At 39.3% G+C, this 21,600-nt stretch overlaps 1 protein-coding gene and 1 pseudogene across 5 annotated transcripts; one reads left to right on the top strand and one right to left on the bottom strand.

Moving 5' to 3' along the window:
- Nucleotides 1-8,747: 8,747 nt before the first annotated feature.
- Nucleotides 8,748-15,512, top strand: LOC126877131 (carcinine transporter-like). 5 transcript variants are annotated; one of them, XM_050639962.1, is made up of 4 exons: nt 8,748-8,878; nt 13,557-13,817; nt 14,119-14,314; nt 14,648-15,512. In XM_050639962.1, exons 1-4 carry the CDS (start codon nt 8,823-8,825, stop codon nt 14,726-14,728), a joined length of 594 nt encoding a protein of 197 aa, XP_050495919.1. In that variant the 5' UTR covers nt 8,748-8,822; the 3' UTR covers nt 14,729-15,512. The 5 variants fall into 5 exon arrangements, with proteins under 5 accessions (XP_050495919.1, XP_050495914.1, XP_050495918.1 ...); XM_050639957.1 differs by having other exon boundaries at nt 14,644-15,512; XM_050639961.1 differs by lacking the exon at nt 8,748-8,878 and adding an exon at nt 9,957-10,806 and having other exon boundaries at nt 14,644-15,512.
- Nucleotides 15,513-15,576: 64 nt separating this feature from the next.
- Nucleotides 15,577-21,600, bottom strand: part of LOC126877126 (carcinine transporter-like) — a 132,417-nt pseudogene continuing 126,393 nt past the window's right edge.

The following is a 21,600-nucleotide window of genomic DNA, read 5'->3' as shown; positions in this document are numbered from 1 at the left end:
GTGACATTAATTGTTCGTGCCAAAGAGGCAGCTACGAATTGCAAAATATCGCGAGAATTCGATCTCGACGGGCGTAGAAAAGGCAGGGGCGGGAGAACAAAGGAGGATAACGTCTCAGATTTAAAAATGCGCTTGTCACATGATTTTTAAAACTTGTTTTTTTCGGTATCTAAAGCACACTTACAAACACGATTTTTTTTTTTAATTCGGTGAGCCGCGGAGAGCTGAATACGACTTTCGTATGGAAAGTCACGAAGGTACGATACGTTATATTTTTGCGAACTACTTACTTCATCTAGTCGGTTTTTTTCTTCTTTTTTCTTGAAGGAACGCATGGTTCTATATCGCTCTCTTTCTCTTCTTCTTCTTCAATGTAATTTTCACGTAGGAGACTTATCCGCCTCAAGTACGTATTATAATCTTTTATTGTAGACCATCGACGAAATGATTCTTCTCGATACCGTTTAGTAGCATCGTTATGGAAAATTCTTCTCTCTTCTCATTTTAATTCCCTTAACAGTCAATGGAATCCGATGCTATGCGCACAGCTACGTACGTGCAGTGCTATATCATCTCTACTCCATAAATATCGTTCACTGCCCCAATGTTAAGGTTCAACATACGAGAGTTCGCGACCTTTATCGTAGTTTCTGTCGCTAATTAATATTAACGTGATGCAATCTGAAGCGACGAGTAATGAATATGCCCCTCTAGCGTGACGAGTTATCAATCATACATGTTACGAGACGATTGTACCATTATTCGGTGCCAACTAGTAAGGTTGCGGAGAAGCATGATGTCGACGACAGACGAGATTAATCTTACTGATTGCAGTCTTGACACAGACACGCACATATGTAAATGGGACACTTGTAAAGTTTCTATCACGATCATTGTATTCTTTTTTTGCTTACGTAAAATGTGAAAGGCATTGTGACTCGTTTGCGATCATTGATAGTTTGTTTGGTGAGTGTGCTGTTATGAGTGGGATTAGTAGATGAAAAGATGATTTAACGTGGCGATTTTTATGATTGTAAATATTGACATCTTTTGACGCCGATTTGTATGTTTTTTTAATATTAATGTAATATCGTGATATAATGTGTTTACAAAGAGTGGACAATAGAGATGTTAATCAGATAGAAAAAGACGATTGTTGTTCAACCTGAACTATTCACGCCAAACGCACAGAAAACAGCGTAATCCACACTCTCTCGGCAACGCCACTCGCAACCTCTGTCTCCGCTCAGCTCGCACTCGGCTCCTCGACTCGCACTCTGCTTTTCGACTAACGCTCTGGCCGTTGCCGCATTCTGTTGTCTTTTTCCTAGGCCCACCGCACACGTGTTCTGCAGGCGCTCGTGGCCAGGGTCACGTAGGTCTTTTCCACGAAACTATGCACTTGAAAAGACCGATGACACATTGATGGGTCCGACGACGCCTCGGCTCTCGCGACATTGTTCATAGTTCGCCCGATATTTCTTAGGCCTTTCGTCCACGATACTACACTCGGCCATCCTGCAATAACATCTGCCCTCAGATGTTGCGCTCGCTCTCGCTATCGTCTGATGCGTCATCTTCGGCGTTCAGGACCCAGGGTTTCATGAAATCTGCAGTCGTCGAGGTGTGCGCGGGCCCCTCATGCTCCCCTACTTTCTCCACAGTGTAGCGGTCATTTCGCATGGCTCGCGCGACCCGGTACGGACCTAAAAATCTGCCCCCGAGTTTTAACCCTGCGCCGAACTGCGTTCTCTTTATGGCGACAAGGTCCCCCCTTCGATACTGCTTCGCGCTCTTTCTTCTTTTATTGTAACTTCGACGATTCTCCTCTTGAGTTGCGGCGATCTTCCTCTTCGCGTCCTCACGTAGCTCGCGACGTTGTTCTTCAAACCTCGAGGCCCACTCTTCGTCGATCAGCTTTCTAACCTTCGCCTCTTCCCTGACTTGCATTTCGACCCCGACCAGTAGCTGGAAAGGAGTCTTCCCTGTGCTTCTGTTTACGGTGGAATTTAGGTGTTTCTGAACCTGATCGACATGCTTATACCAGTCATCGGGTTTAGGGGCAGTCAGTTTAGTTAGTAATGGTATGAGGGTCCTGTTTATCCTCTCCACCTGCCCGTTCCCCCTCGGCGCCACCGTCGTGATTAATGAATGCTTTATGTTTTCTCCTTCGCAATACTCTCGGAAAGCGTTGGACGTGAACGCTGTTCCCCGATCGGAGATGATTCGCCGTGAATTCCCAAAAATAGCCGCTTGCTTCTTCAGTCGGTCGACAACATCAGCGGTATTAGTAGACCTGGTGGGATAAAGCCACGTGAACTTCGTGAACGCATCCACCACTACAAAGATGTGCGCGTATCTCTTCTTTGTAGCTGTCATGGGGCCCACATGATCAATATGGTAAGTATCTAACGGCGTGTCGCCTTTGTCCAGCGGATTAAGATATCCCTCTTGCCTGCCTGACTTCCGTTCGGCTAGGATACAGTCGAGACAGTTGGATACCACGCGTTCGACCTTTTCGCGCAACCCCTTGAACCAGAAGTCCTTCTTGACCATAGCTTCGGTTTTGGTAACCCCGAAATGCCCACGCTCGTGCGCTTGCCTGACTACTTGCGTCTGCATCGCCTTCGGTACTACTATTAGCACATCGTCCTTACACTCCTTATACAAAATATCGTTTCTTATCACGTACCCATCGGCCTGACTGCACGTTGCGGCGTCCAAAATCCTACGGACTTCAATGTCCTCGTTCTGTGCCCTTCTCAACCGTGCAATCAGCCCGTCTTCACTCTCCGTTACATACATAGTGCTCGGCAGGGGGTTCCTACTCAGAGCATCTACATGCTGCATACTTTTTCCCGGCCGATGACATACTTGATACTTAAACTCGCCTAGCAACAAGGCCCATCTAGCCACACGCACACACAAGTCTTTCTTTCTCATCGTCATGGCGAACGCTTGACAATCCGTAACAATAGTAAACGGCACACCTAACAGATATACCCTGAACTTCTTCAACGCTTTTACTATTGCTAGCACCTCTAGTTCGTAGCTGGTGTACTTCGCTTCTGCGGGAGTTGTTTTTCCGCTGGCAAAGTAGACTGGATGGAATTTACCGTCGTTCAGATCCAGTTGCATTAATATTGCTCCGTAACCCTCTGCGGACGCGTCAGTATGCAACTCGGTCTCTGCGCCTATTCTATAGAGTGTTAAAACAGGCCCGCTGGTAAGCGCTGCTTTCAAAGTTCCGAAAGCTTCTGATTCCCGATCCCCGAACTTGAAGTCTATCCCCTTTTCCAACAGATCGGTTAAGGGTTTGGCAATCTTCGCGTAACCTCTAATGAATTTTCGGAAATATCCTGTAAGCCCCAAAAAACTCTGGACTTTTCTAACCGATGTTGGCTTGGGAAAGTTTGCAACGGCCTTAGTTTTATGAGCGGACGGCTTTATGGTGTTTCCCGAGACCATGTGTCCCAAATACTCGATTTCCCTCTGCATAAAACGACATTTTTTCCAATTTATGACTAGCCCATACTGCCCAGTTAATTCTACGACCATTTGCAGGCGCTCCCATGCCTTCTCTAAATTCTTCGCAAGGATAATGATATCGTCCATGTACACGATGACAATACCCTTATCCATCAGTTCTTTGTAGATCTTCGATATGTACTTTTGGAAGACAATAGGGGAAATTTTCAGACCAAACGGCAACTTCAGAAATTCGTATTGCCCCGTGGGCGTAACAAAAGAGGTGTACTTCTGGCTATCCTTGTCTAGACTTACGTGGAAAAACCCATTTTTTAGATCTATTGTTGTAAAAAGCTGGGCGCCCTGCAACGCGTCTAAAACGTCTTCAATTAACGGCAACGGAAAATGCGGACACTCAATGAGTTCGTTAAGCTCACGAAAATCGACGCAAACCCTGATGGAGCCATCTTTCTTTCGGACTACCGCTATCGGGCTCGCATACTCCGAGTCTGACGGTTTGATGACACCCTCGTTTGTCCACGCTTCCATCAGATCATCTACTTCCTTTCTTTCCGACGGCGCCAGTCTTCGCGGTCTTCGCGCTACCGGTTTGTCGCTTTTCAGAACTATTTTCGCGGTTATCCCGACGTCTCTCTTCTTCTCCGGCCTATACCCTTTAATAATATCTCGAATCGCTTCACGATAATGCGGTTCTCGTACATGCGACAAGTCGATCTCGTCGGATTGTTCTATCGCGTTTATCCTCAGTACATCCGGCGCGTCCTCGTGACCGTCGGTCTGATCGTCGAGTCGTAAAAATGTCACCTCGCCCCGTTTGACTCGCAACTCTACCTGGTCTAAAAAATCGGTACCTAAGAGTAGACTGTGTCTTGTCATTACCTTATTCGAGACAACATGCAGGGTGACAGTAAAGTCGTACCCGTCGACCGTCATTACCCTTGTAAACTCGCCCCAGGTACTATTGCCAGCGGAACCAAAACCATCGAACCTAAGTTTGCAGTTTCCTAACCTCGCATACTCATCCGCTCGTATGAACGTAAGGTCACTACCTGTATCCACTAACGAGACAAACCTGCAGCCATCTATCGACACGTCCTTCACGTACTTCTTCCTCCCCGGTCTTGAGATTACGTAAGTCTTTACTTGTCGCGCTGTACAATTCGCCGCCACATGTCCAAACTCGTTGCATTTGAAACACTTCATACCTTTCCCTTTCTCCGGGCACTTAACCCTTAGATGATCCTCACTACCGCAAATGGAGCATCTTCTTTTCTTCATTGCGTCTACAAATTGACTGGGCTTCCCGTTCTTCTGGGTTTTAGCCGGCTTCACAATCGACTTTGCTCTGCGATTCTTCTGCTCTTCGTACATCACTAACCTCTTCCTCAACTCTTTGATTGACGTAGCGCCGTACAATACAGCCTTATTGTTCTCGCCGTCTATTATTCCATCCACTATGTATTCCACCTTTGCTTCCTCCTCCATGTCCACATGGCTGGCTATTTCGAGCATGCGGTACATGTAAGCCAAACATGCTTCATCACTCTCCTTTTTCGTTTCTTCAAGTTTCTGATGAACTTGCCTACTGTTGACTTTCCTCGAAAATTCTTTCACTAGCCCCCTCTTCAACTCATGCCAAGTCCTGGCATGACACTCGAAGCTCGCGAATATTTTCGCTGATCCCTTCAGCAGCTTCCTGGCGTAGACTGCCTTCTGCCCATCCGACCACATGCACGTATCAGCGACTTCCTCGAACGACTCGAACCATCGTTCGACATTTTCACCTCTGTTGCCACTAAACGACTCTAATGCATCTTCGACGTCTCTAAAACTCAGTGTCGAACCAACACATGCCCTTCGACAACATTCGTCACGGTCCTGATGCACCCTTCGCGTATCTCTCTTGTATCCTCTTGCGTTTTTCTTGTCATCTTCATCCTCACTTTCGTCGTCGCTTTCTTCTTCCGACGATATGTCGTTACCATCCATGGCCGCTTGTAGCCGTGCGCGTAATTCTACTTTTCTTCCCGTCGTTTTTAAACCCAAACTAGCGAGGCGCTCCTTCAACTCCTTCGTATTCATTTTCTCAACATCTTCATCTTCGTTACAATCACGCTCAGCTCTCTGTACATTTTCTAAATCTCGTTGACCGGTTAGCTCTTCACCGCCCGTCGATCCCTTACGATACGATTGTCCAGCCCTACACGCCCGATTCAGCCTTGCAATCAGCACTGACCTCGCACCCGATATAGGGAGGTCCATTCGCGCGAGCTTACTCCTCAGCTCCTCCAGCGTCGAACCCTCTTCACCCGACAATCGCTCGTCCCCGACGTTTGCCATTTTTCACACTACACAAACTTAAACCGTCAACGATATCGTCTTTTACCGCACCGCGTACCGGTAAATTCAAAACTAGCTAGTTTCGTTTTGTCTGTCTTGTCCAATCCCGGCTGAGCCCCCAAAAATATGTAATATCGTGATATAATGTGTTTACAAAGAGTGGACAATAGAGATGTTAATCAGACAGAAAAAGACGATTGTTGTTCAACCTGAACTATTCACGCCAAACGCACAGAAAACAGCGCAATCCACACTCTCTCGGCAACGCCACTCGCAACCTCTGTCTCCGCTCAGCTCGCACTCGGCTCCTCGACTCGCACTCTGCTTTTCGACTAACGCTCTGGCCGTTGCCGCATTCTGTTGTCTTTTTCCTAGGCCCACCGCACACGTGTTCTGCAGGCGCTCGTGGCCAGGGTCACGTAGGTCTTTTCCACGAAACTATGCACTTGAAAAGACCGATGACACATTGATGGGTCCGACGACGCCTCGGCTCTCGCGACATTGTTCATAGTTCGCCCGATATTTCTTAGGCCTTTCGTCCACGATACTACATTAATATAGAGTGGAATAGATACACCATTGAGGATTAAATGTTTTTAATCTTTCGTTTCTAAGCTTTAATTAATTACGTTTCAGAGTTACTCGAATGAACTATATCTTAAAGAATAAAATTCGAGTTTGATTATGTGTTCGTAAAAATTGGATTAGATTTGAGTTATTGCCACTTCAAGACACTTCGTTACAATAATCATTGTAAATAAAATTAAGAAGTTAAGTAAAACTAGGAACATTATATTTGTCTACGATTTTTTACATTTCTGCGAGACGCACATGTTTCATTGCTAACGAAATAATTAAGTTTATTATAAAATATGAAGGTAAATACGCTTCGTATTAGCAAGTTAATTTTCGAAAGCTAAATGTAGATATTATTATTTGAATGTCATAAATACCCGATACAACAAGTACATACATGAAGTGACACACACTTGTGTATTCATGAGTTTTTAATTGCCTTCTACGAGTTTACGAATTATAAAATTTTATAACTACAAATTACACACTCGAATGATAGATTATTTAAATATTTAAATACGTGTAATAAAATTTCGATTTATTCGATAAATATTATGTTCAGATAAACTCTCCGTTTTGTCTACTTTTCATATCTTTTGGAATCTTGTTAAAAAATAATGAAAAATGGGGTTCGTTATAAATTCATGATTTAGTTAACGATGTTCAAGGACGTTTAATCTGAAGGATCAGAAGGAAAATCACGATCGTTACGAGACAACGTGAGAAAATTTAATGCCGCAGATTGTCTGAAATCAGCCATAATCGCATTGTTACTTACTGAGCGATTCTTAGATCCTTTAGTTCTGTTTGTTTTGCCGACGAAACACGTATAACATAATCTGTTACCGATACTAGGTGATAAATGAACAATAAGGAAGTGAAACTGGTAAATTCCATGAAGGAATACATTATCAGTTTGGAAAAGATAGATGATCAAGATAGATCACGATCATTATGTATTAGTATGGCAAAATGAAGACTGAAATATTTGCACGATATTACAGTAAATAATTAATAACAGATTTCGTGTTAATAAAATGATAAAAAATATTAAATTTAGGTTTAATATTTTAAGCATTTAAGAAAGATGGAACAGAAAACTGTGATAGGCTTTGATCTTTGAGTATTAGATGGTACGATAAGTATCGTTTTCGAAAAAAGAGTATTAATAAATGTAAAGCATTTTAAAAATGAAAATTTTCCATTAGCAAATTTCTCGTCTCTTCTAGTCAGAAATTAAAATTGAATGAACTGTTTTTGGGTAATATTATGGAATTCTCTTTAGTTACGTGTTTATAATACATAACAGAAATGTATCTATTATTCAAGATCCATCGTTCTACTGTTATGGAAACCAGAAGCGAACACAGATTTCCCTCAGTCCGACCTCTACACAGTCAGTGAAAGCATTTTCATACAACAAAGTAAAGATAAAAAATTTTCCTTCGACGACGCAATGCGATTCCAGTCACGTTGCTTAATGATCTATCAAGGTAGACAGGATTCTTGAGGAACCAATGTAATTACGTGACTACGATCATAATTTTTCTAAGGTCTCTGTACCCATAAACAATATTGTGATCCCGTTTGTTATTTAATATAATTACTTATATCTAGTTATATTTAGTTATTAAATATTAGCATGATTTACTATATGTAATTCAGTAAATCGGTACAAGATCTAAAGAAAATATTTTTTACGTATGATTTTGACGAACTTTGTGTAAAAATCTATAAAACTAGAAGTTGCTTAGTTTATATACAGATAAAGAAAAGCATCGTTTATATCGTCGAGATATCACATTTATATCATTTTAAAAATAAAAATTCTTTATCAAAGCGAAGAACATTTTCATAAAAAATTACGAACAGAATATCTCGATTCTGCAATCTACTGTAAACAAGATAAGTATCGATAATGAATAAATCTTGACATTGAATTTTATTCAAAAAGTTACAGTGATATCAAATAATCCGTAATGACATTTATTACTCCAATCATATCAGTCAACTACTACCTACCGCGTAATACGCGATCGATTTTCAAACGCACCCCCCTCCCTCCCCCCACCAAATAGAGTTTCCAGTGTAATTCTGTTATTCTTGAATCTTCGGCTTGTTTTTCATTTTTTAGCTCACTTTAAAATTTCTTCTGGCTTCAATTGTGCTACGATTTAAAGTTTTCCGTGTATACGTTTAGGACGTTACTGCGTGCGGAAATAGTACAGAAGGCCTCTAATTATACCGTCTACAATATTATTTATAGACTTTGAACCATATAGTACGTAAGTATGTAATTGTATATCTGTCGCGGTTCATTTTATCCTTCTCTGTTGCGCGAACCAGCGGTTAGGAGCGACACTAAATCAAGTGGGAATGAAACTCGTTGAAACAACGCTAGACATGGTAACGGATCCATGACTGTGCTTCTGTTATTATCAACGCCAGTAACGGTTAAACCTATTGCATGTGTGTAAGTTGGAAGTTACGTACATAACTTATGCACACCCGTTGTGTGTTTCGCGATCCCATATTTCTTTTAATTTGAATTTTATGAAACTTTTTGTTCGATAATTGATGTGCCATATTACATCCGTCACATTCAATGTTATATGGTGTAATTTCTTCAGTTGTGGTGTTATGTAAGTTACGAGGTCATTCCTGTGTTTGGACATGTGTTTGGAATGTAGTGTGTATCTTTCTCTTCGTATGTACATAGTGAGTAGAGACTGTCTGTCTTTCGCTAGAAGAATATTCTGCATATAGTTATTTACTGTTCTTGATATTTGATTTTGGAAATTTAATTTTCGCCTTGCTTGTATCTTCGAGCGTAAGGTGAAATTTGTACAGACATATCTAGTAATTTGTTAATCGTACTGTTCGAAATTATTGTGTGTGTGAATATTTCGGTGAATATAAACTACGAAAACCTGTCCTTGATTTTTTATGGTAACAAAGCAGTCTTTTCAGAAGAAACAATATTCATAAATCAGTCCCTTCGCAAAAAGCTAATTCTACGAATCTTGTTAGAAGAAACCGGTTGACGAAACTACGTGTCCCTTCAGGAGAGGTCTAATTTATAGAGGTAGCTTGCAAGAAAAAACCAATCTCACAAAAAGCTTGAGCACTCTTAATTAATCCTCTTTAGAATTCAATTACATTTATGCCTTTTGTAAATATTAATTCTAAAATAACATTACATAATTCATACATAATTAAATAACATTACATATTAATTCTAAAATAACATAATTCATAAATAACATGCTAACATTTCTAACCTACAGAGTATCAACAAATAACATAACGCAATTCCCCATTTCAATTAAATATGAAAAATATACTAAAGTCGATCCAAGATCAAACCCGGCAAAACAAACGACAAATTTACCTGAAAAATCCACTGAATTCGTTTCAATACATCCGTTATTTAAATTGCAAAAATCAATTGTGTTTCAACGTCAATTTTTAACACCGTCCATATATCGCAATTTTAGTACGCGACAAGACGACAATACAATTCATTTCAACACCATTGAAAACTTTGGCTGGCTTCGGACAACCGGTTTCCGGCGTGGCGCCACTATGCTTTGGAGAAACAAGGAAATACATATGTATGCACCTTGCTTTTTGTGAGACAGAAGAACTCTGTGTCTCTGTTCTACCAACGTCGCTGTTGCGACGATTTGCCGCAAACCTAAATGGAGTTCGATCAATGGCAACGCGAGCACGTGGTCCTCGATGTTCGCGATCGGAAAATCGTGTTTTCCAAACTATTTCTAGTTTCGCCGGTTCCACTGTCAATCAACGTTTCTTCCTTTGGTTCCGTTTCTCTTCGATTCTCTCCTTTTTTATTGGCAAACACGTGTCACCGAGTATCGTGTTCGTCTTCGCTAAGCAAGCTTCTATATCAGCGATACGCGAGCCGGTTTCCCCTTCATATTTGTACAAGACTTCGTGAACATCGGACATTTTTCTCCTCTCTTTTCGAATAAGAAAATCCTATCGTTGTTTAACTAACAATTGCATTTCTTTAAATGGAAATGTGGTCGTGTCTCCTTTATATTTTCAATTAGCCAGGGAATTTAGGTTTATTGCCGTGGAAACTTGATCGGTCGTTTACGTAAGGATCTGCGACTCTGCTTCATCTTCGAGGAAAATTTCATCGAATACAATCGTTTCACTCAATGATTGGATCAGTCGAAAGGGAGATTCCGTGACTGCCTGTATAAATATTGATCATAGTGTCTCTTGAAGGGAAGCTGTACCAATCTTGTTGATTTAACTACTGATCCTACTTTATCCTCGAGAAAAATTACTTACTTTGATTGTTTGACCATTAATTTTAGCGTTTCTTCGAGGGAAACAGTGTTGATCGCTCGAGTCTGCTTCTTTCTCAAGGTAAATTGTATTTACTATTTACTCGATCAGCTATTTTATTTTCTTTTCCCGGAGAAACCTTGTTTCTCGCCTGTTTGACCATCCATTCTTCTTTGAGATAAACTGCAGCGATTATTCGTGTAATCAACAAATCTACTTTTTCTTTCTTTACGAAGGAAATCGTGTGTTTAACGAAATCTCGCTTGTTTAGTCATTGATTCCGCTAACTTTTCCAAATAAATCGTCAATCATTCGCTCGATTGCCAATTCTAATTTTGCTTCGAAGCAAACTGCGTTGATTATTCGTATAACCTTTTTAATAGAAACTGTTTTTCGCCTATTTTATCGCCAATTTCCTTTTCAAAATAACATGTATTAATTATTCGTTTAATCGCAGATTTTATTTTATTTTATTTCTATTTCTATTTCGTTTTATCATCGATTTTCCGCCGTCTTCAAAGAAACCCACGTGAATTACTTTAATTGCTTTTTCAAACTAATTTTATTTCTTTACTTTTAAATTAAGAAGCAGCAACGAAAATGCTACAATAACGGAAAAATTCTTCGGTTATCTCCAGAAAGAACACGAAGGTATCGAACTTAGTGTATTGAGACATTTTGTTCGTTGGAAGTTAGTCGACGACATTTGGAACGGAAAGATACATTTGACATGATTTAGTGTGACGTTGAGAGAGAAAAATGGTTTGATCGAGGGTGCCCTTAATTACTAATTTCATAACTTGCTGTTAATCGATCTGACAGTGATATTAGTGGATGTGGTTGGTAGTGCCTGATTAATCGTGATCGATATTTTGAACAAAGAGCAACGAGAAACGATCAGTTTGGAGTTTCACTTTGACGTCGTGAGACTATCGTTAATTAGACATAGAAGAATCATTCGGTGACAGGTAAGGGTTTCAACTTCTGTATTCATTTTCTTCTATAGACTGAATTTAATTTTTCGCTTTGATAATCGTTTATGAAAGAGAAGCGATAATTATTAGTTCTACCTAAGAATGTTACTAATAAATTAGGAAAAAGAAATTTTGATTGGATTCTTGATAACGAGTGAAAATTAATTTAAAAGATTGTATTTGGAATTTTGAGAATCGATCGAGTCCTCAGTTTCAGTGCAATGTAACGTTATCAGTCGCGTGAGTTTGGCTCATATGTAATTTATGTGCAAGCTAAATGTTTCCAACAAATTGTAGCATATTGATTTCTCAAAGTACTGTATCAAATGTCTTGTAATTATAAGCAATTGTTTCGTTTGGACGATCAAGGGTAATATACTCTATTTTTTATTTTAAAAATGCCGCCATTTGTATAGACGTACACACGCAAGTATTTATTATGTAGACACGATGGCTCGTAGACACGAACGTTTCTCGTTGTCGTATTTTCCAAACAGGTCAGTTATTTCGAGCACTCGACCACTTTCGAGCGCTCCTGACAATGACATTAGTCATTCTAATCGATGTCTCGAAATCGATGGTTCTTCTGTCAGCTATTTCGTTTCCGTGTTTATTCCATATGATAATATTGTTTCACGTATTCGCTTAAATTTAATTGGCAAATGATTAATTTCCCTGAATCCATTTTCAAGTAAACATATCAGTTTACCCTTTTGCTCTATCTGATACGAAAATGAACAATTTGATATAAAAATTTTGCGAAAGATCGATATATTATTTTACTTTTAACTTGGAAATCGTTCTCTTAATTTTTCAATATCTAATTAACCACCTCAGTCCCTAAGACCGTCTGTTTTAACGAATGGTAAATAATCAAATAATTGCGTTGCTACATCAGAAGTACCATCTTCTTATATCCCTGATATTAGTGTTAAAACAGGTTTGAAAAACCTTCAATTATTTCATTTATTCTTAGCCTTCGATGGCTTAAAATTTTCTCGGTTATTTTCCAATAGAGTTCAATATATTGATCGAAAACTTAGTTTAGCTAAGCACTGTAACCGGAAGTCACCCTTAAGTCGCCGGGTAAGAGGATTACGAGTAATAAACAAACAATATTAATCAGAAAATTATTCCATTCAATTTTTCTCCTGCATTTAATTAAATATGACAGAGTCGACAAACTTTCCTTCGGTTCTTCTATCTCATTTGCAAATCTATAATATCGATATCCAAACGATAACTCGAACACCATTAACCAGCACTCGAGGCTATTTCTTTCGTCGAAACTTTCCTCAGATATGTAGATATCACGTTGACATCGCCGCGTATACCGAATCAGCCCTTTTTAAAGATGATCTCGCGAGCGTGGTTCGTATGCAATTCAATTTGAACGAGTCGCGTGTCACGATTCACTTGACTCCCGGCACAGTAATTGACCGGCACTCGAGCAAACACTTACGCTTAATTTAACGTTTAACCGAATCGAAAACAAAGCGAACAGTTGCCGGACTTCGCTCGTTCTTTCAGTTCATTTCCGAACGTCTTTCGATCAGCATATCGGGTCTCCTCTTTCATCTCCGTTGCCTTTCAAAATCTAAAATCATAATTGAGACTTTGCTGCTCGAACTATGGAAGGGGAAAACGTGAATGACGGGTAAGATTGTTCCTGCGTTCTGTCAGAAAATAATTTCCTGTTTGTGGGAGAGGAAAGGAGCATTGTAATTGGAATTACAGAATGTGAAACATCAAAGGAACTGCCGAATGACATTTATTTCAAAGACTAGAAGACTGAAAACTTTGTTATACGACTTTTATACTGCTACGCCTGGAAATCAAGGATGGATTCTGTTTCAGCGAAATGAAGGACGAGAAGAGTAACTCTATATTGCCCACTGAAGCGACTCGATTGAGACCAAGATTGGAAAGTTTCGATGATGTTCTACCGTATGTCGGTGACTACGGGAGATATCAATGGCTGTTGTTATTGTCGTTACTACCTTATGGCGCGACGTACGCGTTTCTGTATTTCTCGCAATTTTTCATTACGATTATTCCCACGGAACACTGGTGCAGGATAGACGAATTAGTAAACTCGAATTTCACCGAAGAAGAGAGGTAAGTATGTATAATGAAGGAAAGAAAGAAAAGGAGATATACGTAGCAACGAAAGCTCCTTTAAACTTTGAACGATATTTTTGATTGTTCGTAGAAAGTGACTTTAAAATATTGTGAAAAATATGCGAGATATCGCGATTTCTGGAATTTCTCGAATTTTCGAACATTTCGAAAATTATTAGAAAATATTGTAGAAAAATTTCACGATAAGATGCAAGATATTTTTGGATTACTCTGTCTGGACTTTGGTTCTTATTTTAATAATTAAAATGATCAATCATCTATCGTATGGGATGTTTAGGATTAAGATAGCGATTCCAGTGACGAACGTTTATCCTTATTACGAACAATGTCAACGGAAGGACGTAAACTTCACAGAGCTGTTGAAGAGCGATAAGAGCCTGAGCTCATCGGGCTTCCAAACAAACAAAACGATAAAATGTACTCAATGGGAGTATAATTTTACGCAGATTCCATATCCTAGTATAGGAACTGAGGTGAAGTATTCACATCGTTGTCTGAATCGCATGCTTCGAAATTCTTACACTTCTGCTGCGTTCTTTGGGTCATTTCCGATCTAATCTAACCTTGTTATAGTAAATTTCATAAGTTTAAAGAAAGTATAAGACGATAATTGTTAGTACGGATAATTCCTCGTTCCGATTTTACGCGAACGTTTTTTTCAGAGCATAAAGAACTCTTTCATTCATCGAACTGCGAGCAGAATCGAGATATAAAAATTCGAAGACCGCAGCAGGATTAAAATTATATTCTGAAAAATATGAATCTGGTTTTTCGCTGACTAACTCTTAACCTTGGTGATTAGCTAGATTGGGTATGCGACCGAGAATACCTCGTATCAACGGCGCAGGCCATCTTCTTCTGCGGATCCATCATCGGTGGTTTCCTAGTCGGTTGGATCGCCGATCACAAGGGTCGTATCCCAGCTTTAATGTTCTGCAATGGTATCGCCCTTTTTGCCTCCATTTTCACTGCCAGCGCAAATAGTTTTTGGTCATTCGCCGTCTGTAGGTTTCTCACTGGACTGGCGTTCGATAACTGTATCAACATTCCTCTGATTATCGGTAAGCCTTCTACGAAGTAGAAAGTGCGAGAGGTTCGACCGATAAGCCAATGTTTCAGTCACGCGAGAGATAACGTTAGTATGAAGTCAATGTTTCTATTACGTGAAAGATGATGTTGCGTGAGAAATTTTTGATGAATTGTTCCTCGAAGATAATTTTGACGTTGCTGTACTCGATTGAACTATACGGTTCGAGTTCTTGATTCAAGAGCTTTTGCCACCACCAGAGATGAATATATTGATTTTGTTATTGTTAAAGATCGTTTCATCGATTTTCATGTCGTCGAGGATAGTTATATCTTGATATTCTTAAATCGAGTTATACAAGGTGGTTGGTAATTGGTGGTACAAGCGGAAAGAAGTCGAAAATATAGAATACAAATTTTTTTTTTTAATTCTTCCATCGAGACAACGATCTACAGTGAGATCCGTTATAACGAGACGCGATAAAGTGCACGCGTATCGAGCGAAAATTCAAAGTCGATTTTCTCGAAAACAAAGCCTCGAACGAAAAACGTTTATTCTATATTTTCGACTTCTTTTTTCGCGTAGAATCACCCCCTTTCCGCTTGTACCATCAGTTACCAACCACCCTGTATATCTTTTCGTATATGATTGTAAATTTCTCTGGTGTCTTAGTTTTTTCTAAAATAATATTGTAATCATTGCTGAGAATTTACAAGTAAAAAGTTCTAGCTGTGTAGTTTGTTCGATTGATGTTGGAAAGGTTAACTTACCAATAAATGATGAGCATGATAGTGATACGACCAAGTCGTGGCAGCTTGAAGAGATGTAGGACAGTGTATTGATTATGCGATTGATCCTTCTCATTCATCGCCTTGCAACTTTTCTCAAATTCGTCGAATATTTCTTGCTTCACCTCTTTACCGTTCACTTTAGCGAAGTTTTTCAGCATCTCGATCGCTTTGTCCACCCTGCCACTGGTTATGTACCAACTACGGAAGTATATGAAATACGCAAACGTTATAAAAGCCTGTAAGAAATTTTCAAAATCATCACTTTCACCAACCTTTTGTATCGACAAACTTTTTGTGCAAATTTGAATAGAGCTGTCTAGTTACGCATCAATCATTTATTTTGCACAGCTAAAAATGTGATGGCTTATCGAGAGAAAGATGTTGACCTTGAGATGTTTTATTTACGAGACAGAGGAATCGATGTAATAACCGATCCCAAGATAGTATGTATTGCTGGATAAAATATTACCCAATTTAATTCAGCTATAATTTTGGAATTTTTATGGTCCGGTCTCAAAGGACTTTTGATGTTTTAAGAGAAACTTTAACGTAAAAGAAATTTCTTATATTTCTTTGAGGATTATTTTTAAAGAATTTTCCGATGATACGAAGATACAAAAATAATCCAAAGGACGAGGTAAGATTAAATGTCTACTATACTATCGTATACTAATTTACTTACGAAATTTCTTTGTATTATATTTTTATAATGAAAAAGAAATTGGAATTAAACTACCGTGCACTTTCAGGAACAATCCATGGTCCTACAAACGCAACCACCATAGGACACGCGGTGACCATGCTGAGAATCCTCCAATTTGAGATCCAATATGCGATCCAAGGCAGAAGACTCGAGGCTGCCGCGAAATAAAGTCCAAACGACATGTTCGCTACCAGAGTTCGATATTTCGGACCGACATATTCGATCACTGAAAGAATAATTCGTGATATCGTTATTGTATTACATCGTTATAGAAATCTTCCCAAATGTTTCGTCAATTTCGTTTCTTCATTTGATATAATAATATTGTTTCCTTATTTCCTTTAGGTTTGTCCTTTCTTCGTTTTTTACCAATCTAATTTCAAATATTCAGACTTATTTGTAGATTTTATAAATCATTAACATCGACAATGTAAGATCGTTTTGAATTAAAAAGAATTTTAAAAGGAACACTGCTTTCATCTCAATATCGAACGGAGAGTGCCTCAGTAATCGTGGTATAACCGAAGATTATTCTCCATAGGGAAATAGGTCACTCGAAAGATACAATTTCATACCAGAAAAGTATACAGAATTAAGTATCCTGTCGTTTAAAATAAAATATCTTAAAGTATCCCTAGACACATGTAATTTTAATACCAAACTAGATATACAATTACACAACAAATTTCAAATTACGAGATATAATTCCAAAATATAAAGTTTCAGTAAAATCATTTACCATTAAATATCTTAAAATTGATATCGTAAAATTCGAATAAAAATTTGACTTAAGAAAAAACAAACCGACATAGGGCAATAAACATTTATTCAAACACGTCATAAATAGTTAATCGTTACGTAAAACGGGACCGATACCGGTGCCTCATTATTAGGTCATAAATTATAGTTTTCCTATTCTCAACAGCTTTTTCTCTCTTATAATTTTCTCGATGACTCACCGATAATGAAAAGCACGTTGAAGCAGTTATCGAACGAGGTACCGACGACTAATCTCGCCAGACAGAAGCTCCAGAAGCTGTTGCAAAACGCAGTGCCGACAGACGCGATGAAACCAACCGCGTTACACGCAACCAACGCCGGAATTCTGCCACAATGGTCGGCTATGTAACCGAATATTAAGCCTCCAAGAATGCTGCCGACGAAGAAGGCCGATTGTGCTGCTGAGCCGAGGAATGCGTGGTCGCATACCCATTCCAGCTGAAACAGAAAAGGGGGATGCTTTATGATTGCGGCTAGTTATGAAAAAACACCGCGTGGTTGGAAAATCGATAGAAGGTGAAGAGAATAAGGAAGACGACGAAAGGACGAGTAATAAATTCCGTAGTTTTTTAATATCATCAGAATTGAGAACCTGAGTCGTAGGTTAGTTAATTGTAGTCTTTTGGTAATATTTTTAGTAATAAAATAGTAGAGGTTGTTTGCATAATTCTTGGATATGATTAGAGAATTTGTCATAGGAAGGAATATAAATTTGTTAAGTAGAAGATAGTATCTCCCGATTTAAGCAGGACTTTTTAGTAATAAAATAGCAGAAATAGAAATTAGAAATAATAATAATAACAATAAATATTCGATAAAAATTTCTTGAGTCGTAAGAAGTTACCAAATGCGTATTTATACGTTCAATTCGAAATATCTGTCTATTGTACAGTTGTAACTTTCACTTTCCGATTTATGCGATATTATATAAACGGATTCATGTTCGTGATTTAATACGCCGAGACGTACAAATAATTAAGGATGACAAGGTTAATTTTATGTTCCGCTATAAACGAGCTCTGTTAAGATGCAAACAGCATAACAAGTAATTACACCTACGTCTAAGTTCGTGCAACCAACAAGGACTTCTTTTATAATGACTGCATTATATGCTATCGTCAGCAGCTTTACGAAAGACCGTAAATATTTATAGAACGACGGCATGGTTTTATTGGCCAGGATGGGTCTGCCTCTCTGATACCACTCTCCAATATGTCGGTATAGTTCACATTGTACATGTTACATCGCGAAAACGAAGTCGCACCTTCCGCCAGCAATTCCTCACTCGACGCTGGAGGGATCGATAGTGCAATCCTACATAAAACAAGAATACGTTACATTAACGGTGATGAAATTTGCAAGAAGTATTTTTAAGAATACTAATTTTCGTTTGATTTTCTTATCTTTTTTTAAATAACCAAGGAAAAATGACAGCAAATGGTAGAGAGAGGGAGAGAAATGGGAAAAATAAGATGAAAATTCTACTCAAAAGTGCATAGTTTTTAATCCTAATCTTAAATTAGTCCAATTCCTTGAAACTTAATTCGAATCCTGTTTAAATAAAAAAAGTGACAAAAGTAATATACATAACAATATAAAAATCTATAATAATTTCTCTAATAAAGAATAACGACGATATCAGTAACAGTAATAACACATTATCTTTAATAGTGTTTACATTTCTGCATTTTAAAATTTTCTGTAAAAGTAAAATTCGCATAAAAATCCGCGGCCTACTTATTATTTATAAATCTGCTGTTTCAAAAAAAAAAAAAAAAAAATCAAAAATGGGTAAAGTGAAAGAATAAAGTAACAGGAAAACAAAAGCACAAAATACAAAAGAGGAAAAGAGACAATGACCGTAAAAATAGGAACAAAGGCAAGAGCTGGAAGGACGATCGTCCCGTATCTATTGCACTCCGAGGCATTCGAATTGTGTTGGGATTTAATTACCGATCGCTGCACGTATCGGTGAGTCTATTTCCAGACAAATAAACGGTACGCGGGGAGATTCGAGAAATTGTGCGAAACGAACGATTTTCCTCGTTGACGGATCGTAGAAAACCAGATCTCGCATGCGTCGTCAAGAATGGTAACACGATTCGTTGGAATCGTGCCATCCAGACATCCTATCCTTTCGCCGGTAATTCCTTACGTTCTTGAAATAGAACACGTGAAAAAGACGTTGATAATAGTATAACTATGGAATCGCGATTTCCAACTATTTTTATCTCGTCGCAAACTAGTTACAGGTATTGTTACGTCGCGTAACATTCTACCTAGCCGAGGCCACACACCGCAGGCAATATGGCAACCAGATGTCTTCGGATACTCGCAGCGTATCCTCCATAGTTTCAAGGACCTTCCATAAATTTCATAGATTTCCTAGAAAAGGTCCTTCAAACGAAACAAACATCTGTTTCCGAGGAATTTCTAGAGACTATTGTCTACCACGGCTTAACAAGGGAAAGTTAGTTTTTCTCACGTACGCTGCAACTTTCCTCCCACTAACCACTTTCTCTCGAGGGCGGTTAAGACCCTTCGTCTAACCAATTAACGACGAAGCCTACTCCCTCACTCTCCTAACTCAAATCGTCACGAACAAATCCGATGGTCCCGTGCGCTAGACACACCCATCCTTAGCGTTCCTCCGACACATTATCGTCTCCCAAGACAGTACTGATTTTACATCCTTCGAACGGTCAACACCCGCAGATCAGTCACTCACTCATCTCGTACACACTCACCAGCGTAACTGCCTTTGTTATAAGTTGTTGGAATAAACGGTGAAATATAACTTACTACTGTGTCATATTCATTCAAACACCTCTGTTATCCTAACCGAAACAGGGGAACGACTACTTCGCGGCGTCGATTCACCGAATCGTAGCGAGAATTTACGCCTCTCGCTGACGCGTTTTCCTCGCGACCGCGTCTCTCCGCGAACGGTCGTAACAGGTATCTCCCCCACTCCCGTACGACACGATATTTACATATGCATTTACATATACAACGCAATACCTGGGTTTTCCTGATTCAATAAACACAGTTGTTTCGTGCAAGTTATCAGATATTATATTGTGGTTTTAAAGAAATAAATTGTCGCAATGCGATACGTTATCACAGCTGAGAAAATGGAAATCTCCGTGCAAGTGGAAGATTCTGTCGTCGAGAATATTTATTGCGACCTGCATGGAAAATAAACAGGCTTTCGAGAAGCCTGGTTTAAACTACGTGCACGTGACTTGAACAGATATGTACATGTTGGAATACAACGATATCAGTCGCATGCGGATAGAGTGTTTGATCGTACAGATTCTTCCATTCGTTGCCAACGCCATCCCCAACAGCGTGCGTTCGTGAGATGCACCACGGCAGTTGGCACGTGCATGCTTTTTCAAAAAGACGCCGGAAGAAGCGTGAGGATATGAATGGAACATTCTAGACGGGCACGTCGAGAAGCTACTAGAAGGTTCTGTGCCACATGTGACGCCACACAGACACCCACACAGGTCACACTCATTATTGCATAGAGAGTGGGGCTCTAAACCTTTTCAAGGGCCATGGGTCACTAAGCCAGTCTGTGAATAACTAGCCAACTGTCTACATTCCAGAACGCACATTTATAACTCTCGAAATAATTGTTTAATAAATATCACATTGTATTATTTCAACATAAACATTGTGTCTTCCACAGAATATTAATCCTAATTCCAAGATTCAATTCTAACAGTACATATGCATATAAATTGTCTCCTATAGAAGGTGGTTAATTCTAGACATCGAAAGGAACGTCTTTAATGAAAACATGTATTGATTTGTTATACGATCAACATGATTATTGACCATTTCGATCTGCCGGAGCTGAAAATGTCTATCGCGTAACAGGGTAAATTCGAACATAAAGAAACTATGTAGGATCGTTCGTTACGTATAACTCAATAATTCAAATAAGACAAATTGCACATAAAGTGTCACTTACTTTTGTTTGTCTGTGAGGTTCCATCGTTCGAGTTCCGGAACGGTACACCAGTGTTCAGCTGGCAATAGCGTGATGAAGAACTGCGTGAAGTAGAGGAACGCGTAGACGAAGGTGAAGGAGCATGATGAAAAGGAACCATTGGTAGCGGCTGGCCTCGCCAACGTACGGTAGTATGTCGTCGAAGGTTTCGATCTTCGGACGTTCGCCCTCCTCGGCTTTTACGGACTCCGTCATGACTGTCATTATCTCGATATCTGCGAATCAATGATCCTCGATCACCTACTTAACTCGAATTACACGTTACGAGGAAACTAAGTTCAAGGTGAATGGGGTATTATTAGGTCGTCGAATAAATTCGTGTTGCAATGCGTTCATACCTTTTTATGTGTTTTACGAATACAGATCGATAAACGATCAAGGTGATCGATCTTATGATATACAGTGGCTCACGGAAGTACTCGAACACTTTCATATCA

The sequence above is a fragment of the Bombus huntii genome, unplaced genomic scaffold (genome assembly GCF_024542735.1).
Source record: "Bombus huntii isolate Logan2020A unplaced genomic scaffold, iyBomHunt1.1 ctg00000124.1, whole genome shotgun sequence".
Classification (NCBI taxonomy): domain Eukaryota; kingdom Metazoa; phylum Arthropoda; class Insecta; order Hymenoptera; family Apidae; genus Bombus; species Bombus huntii.
The sequence above is the reverse complement of the archived record's forward strand: the minus strand, read 5'-3'. Positions and strand labels throughout refer to the sequence as shown.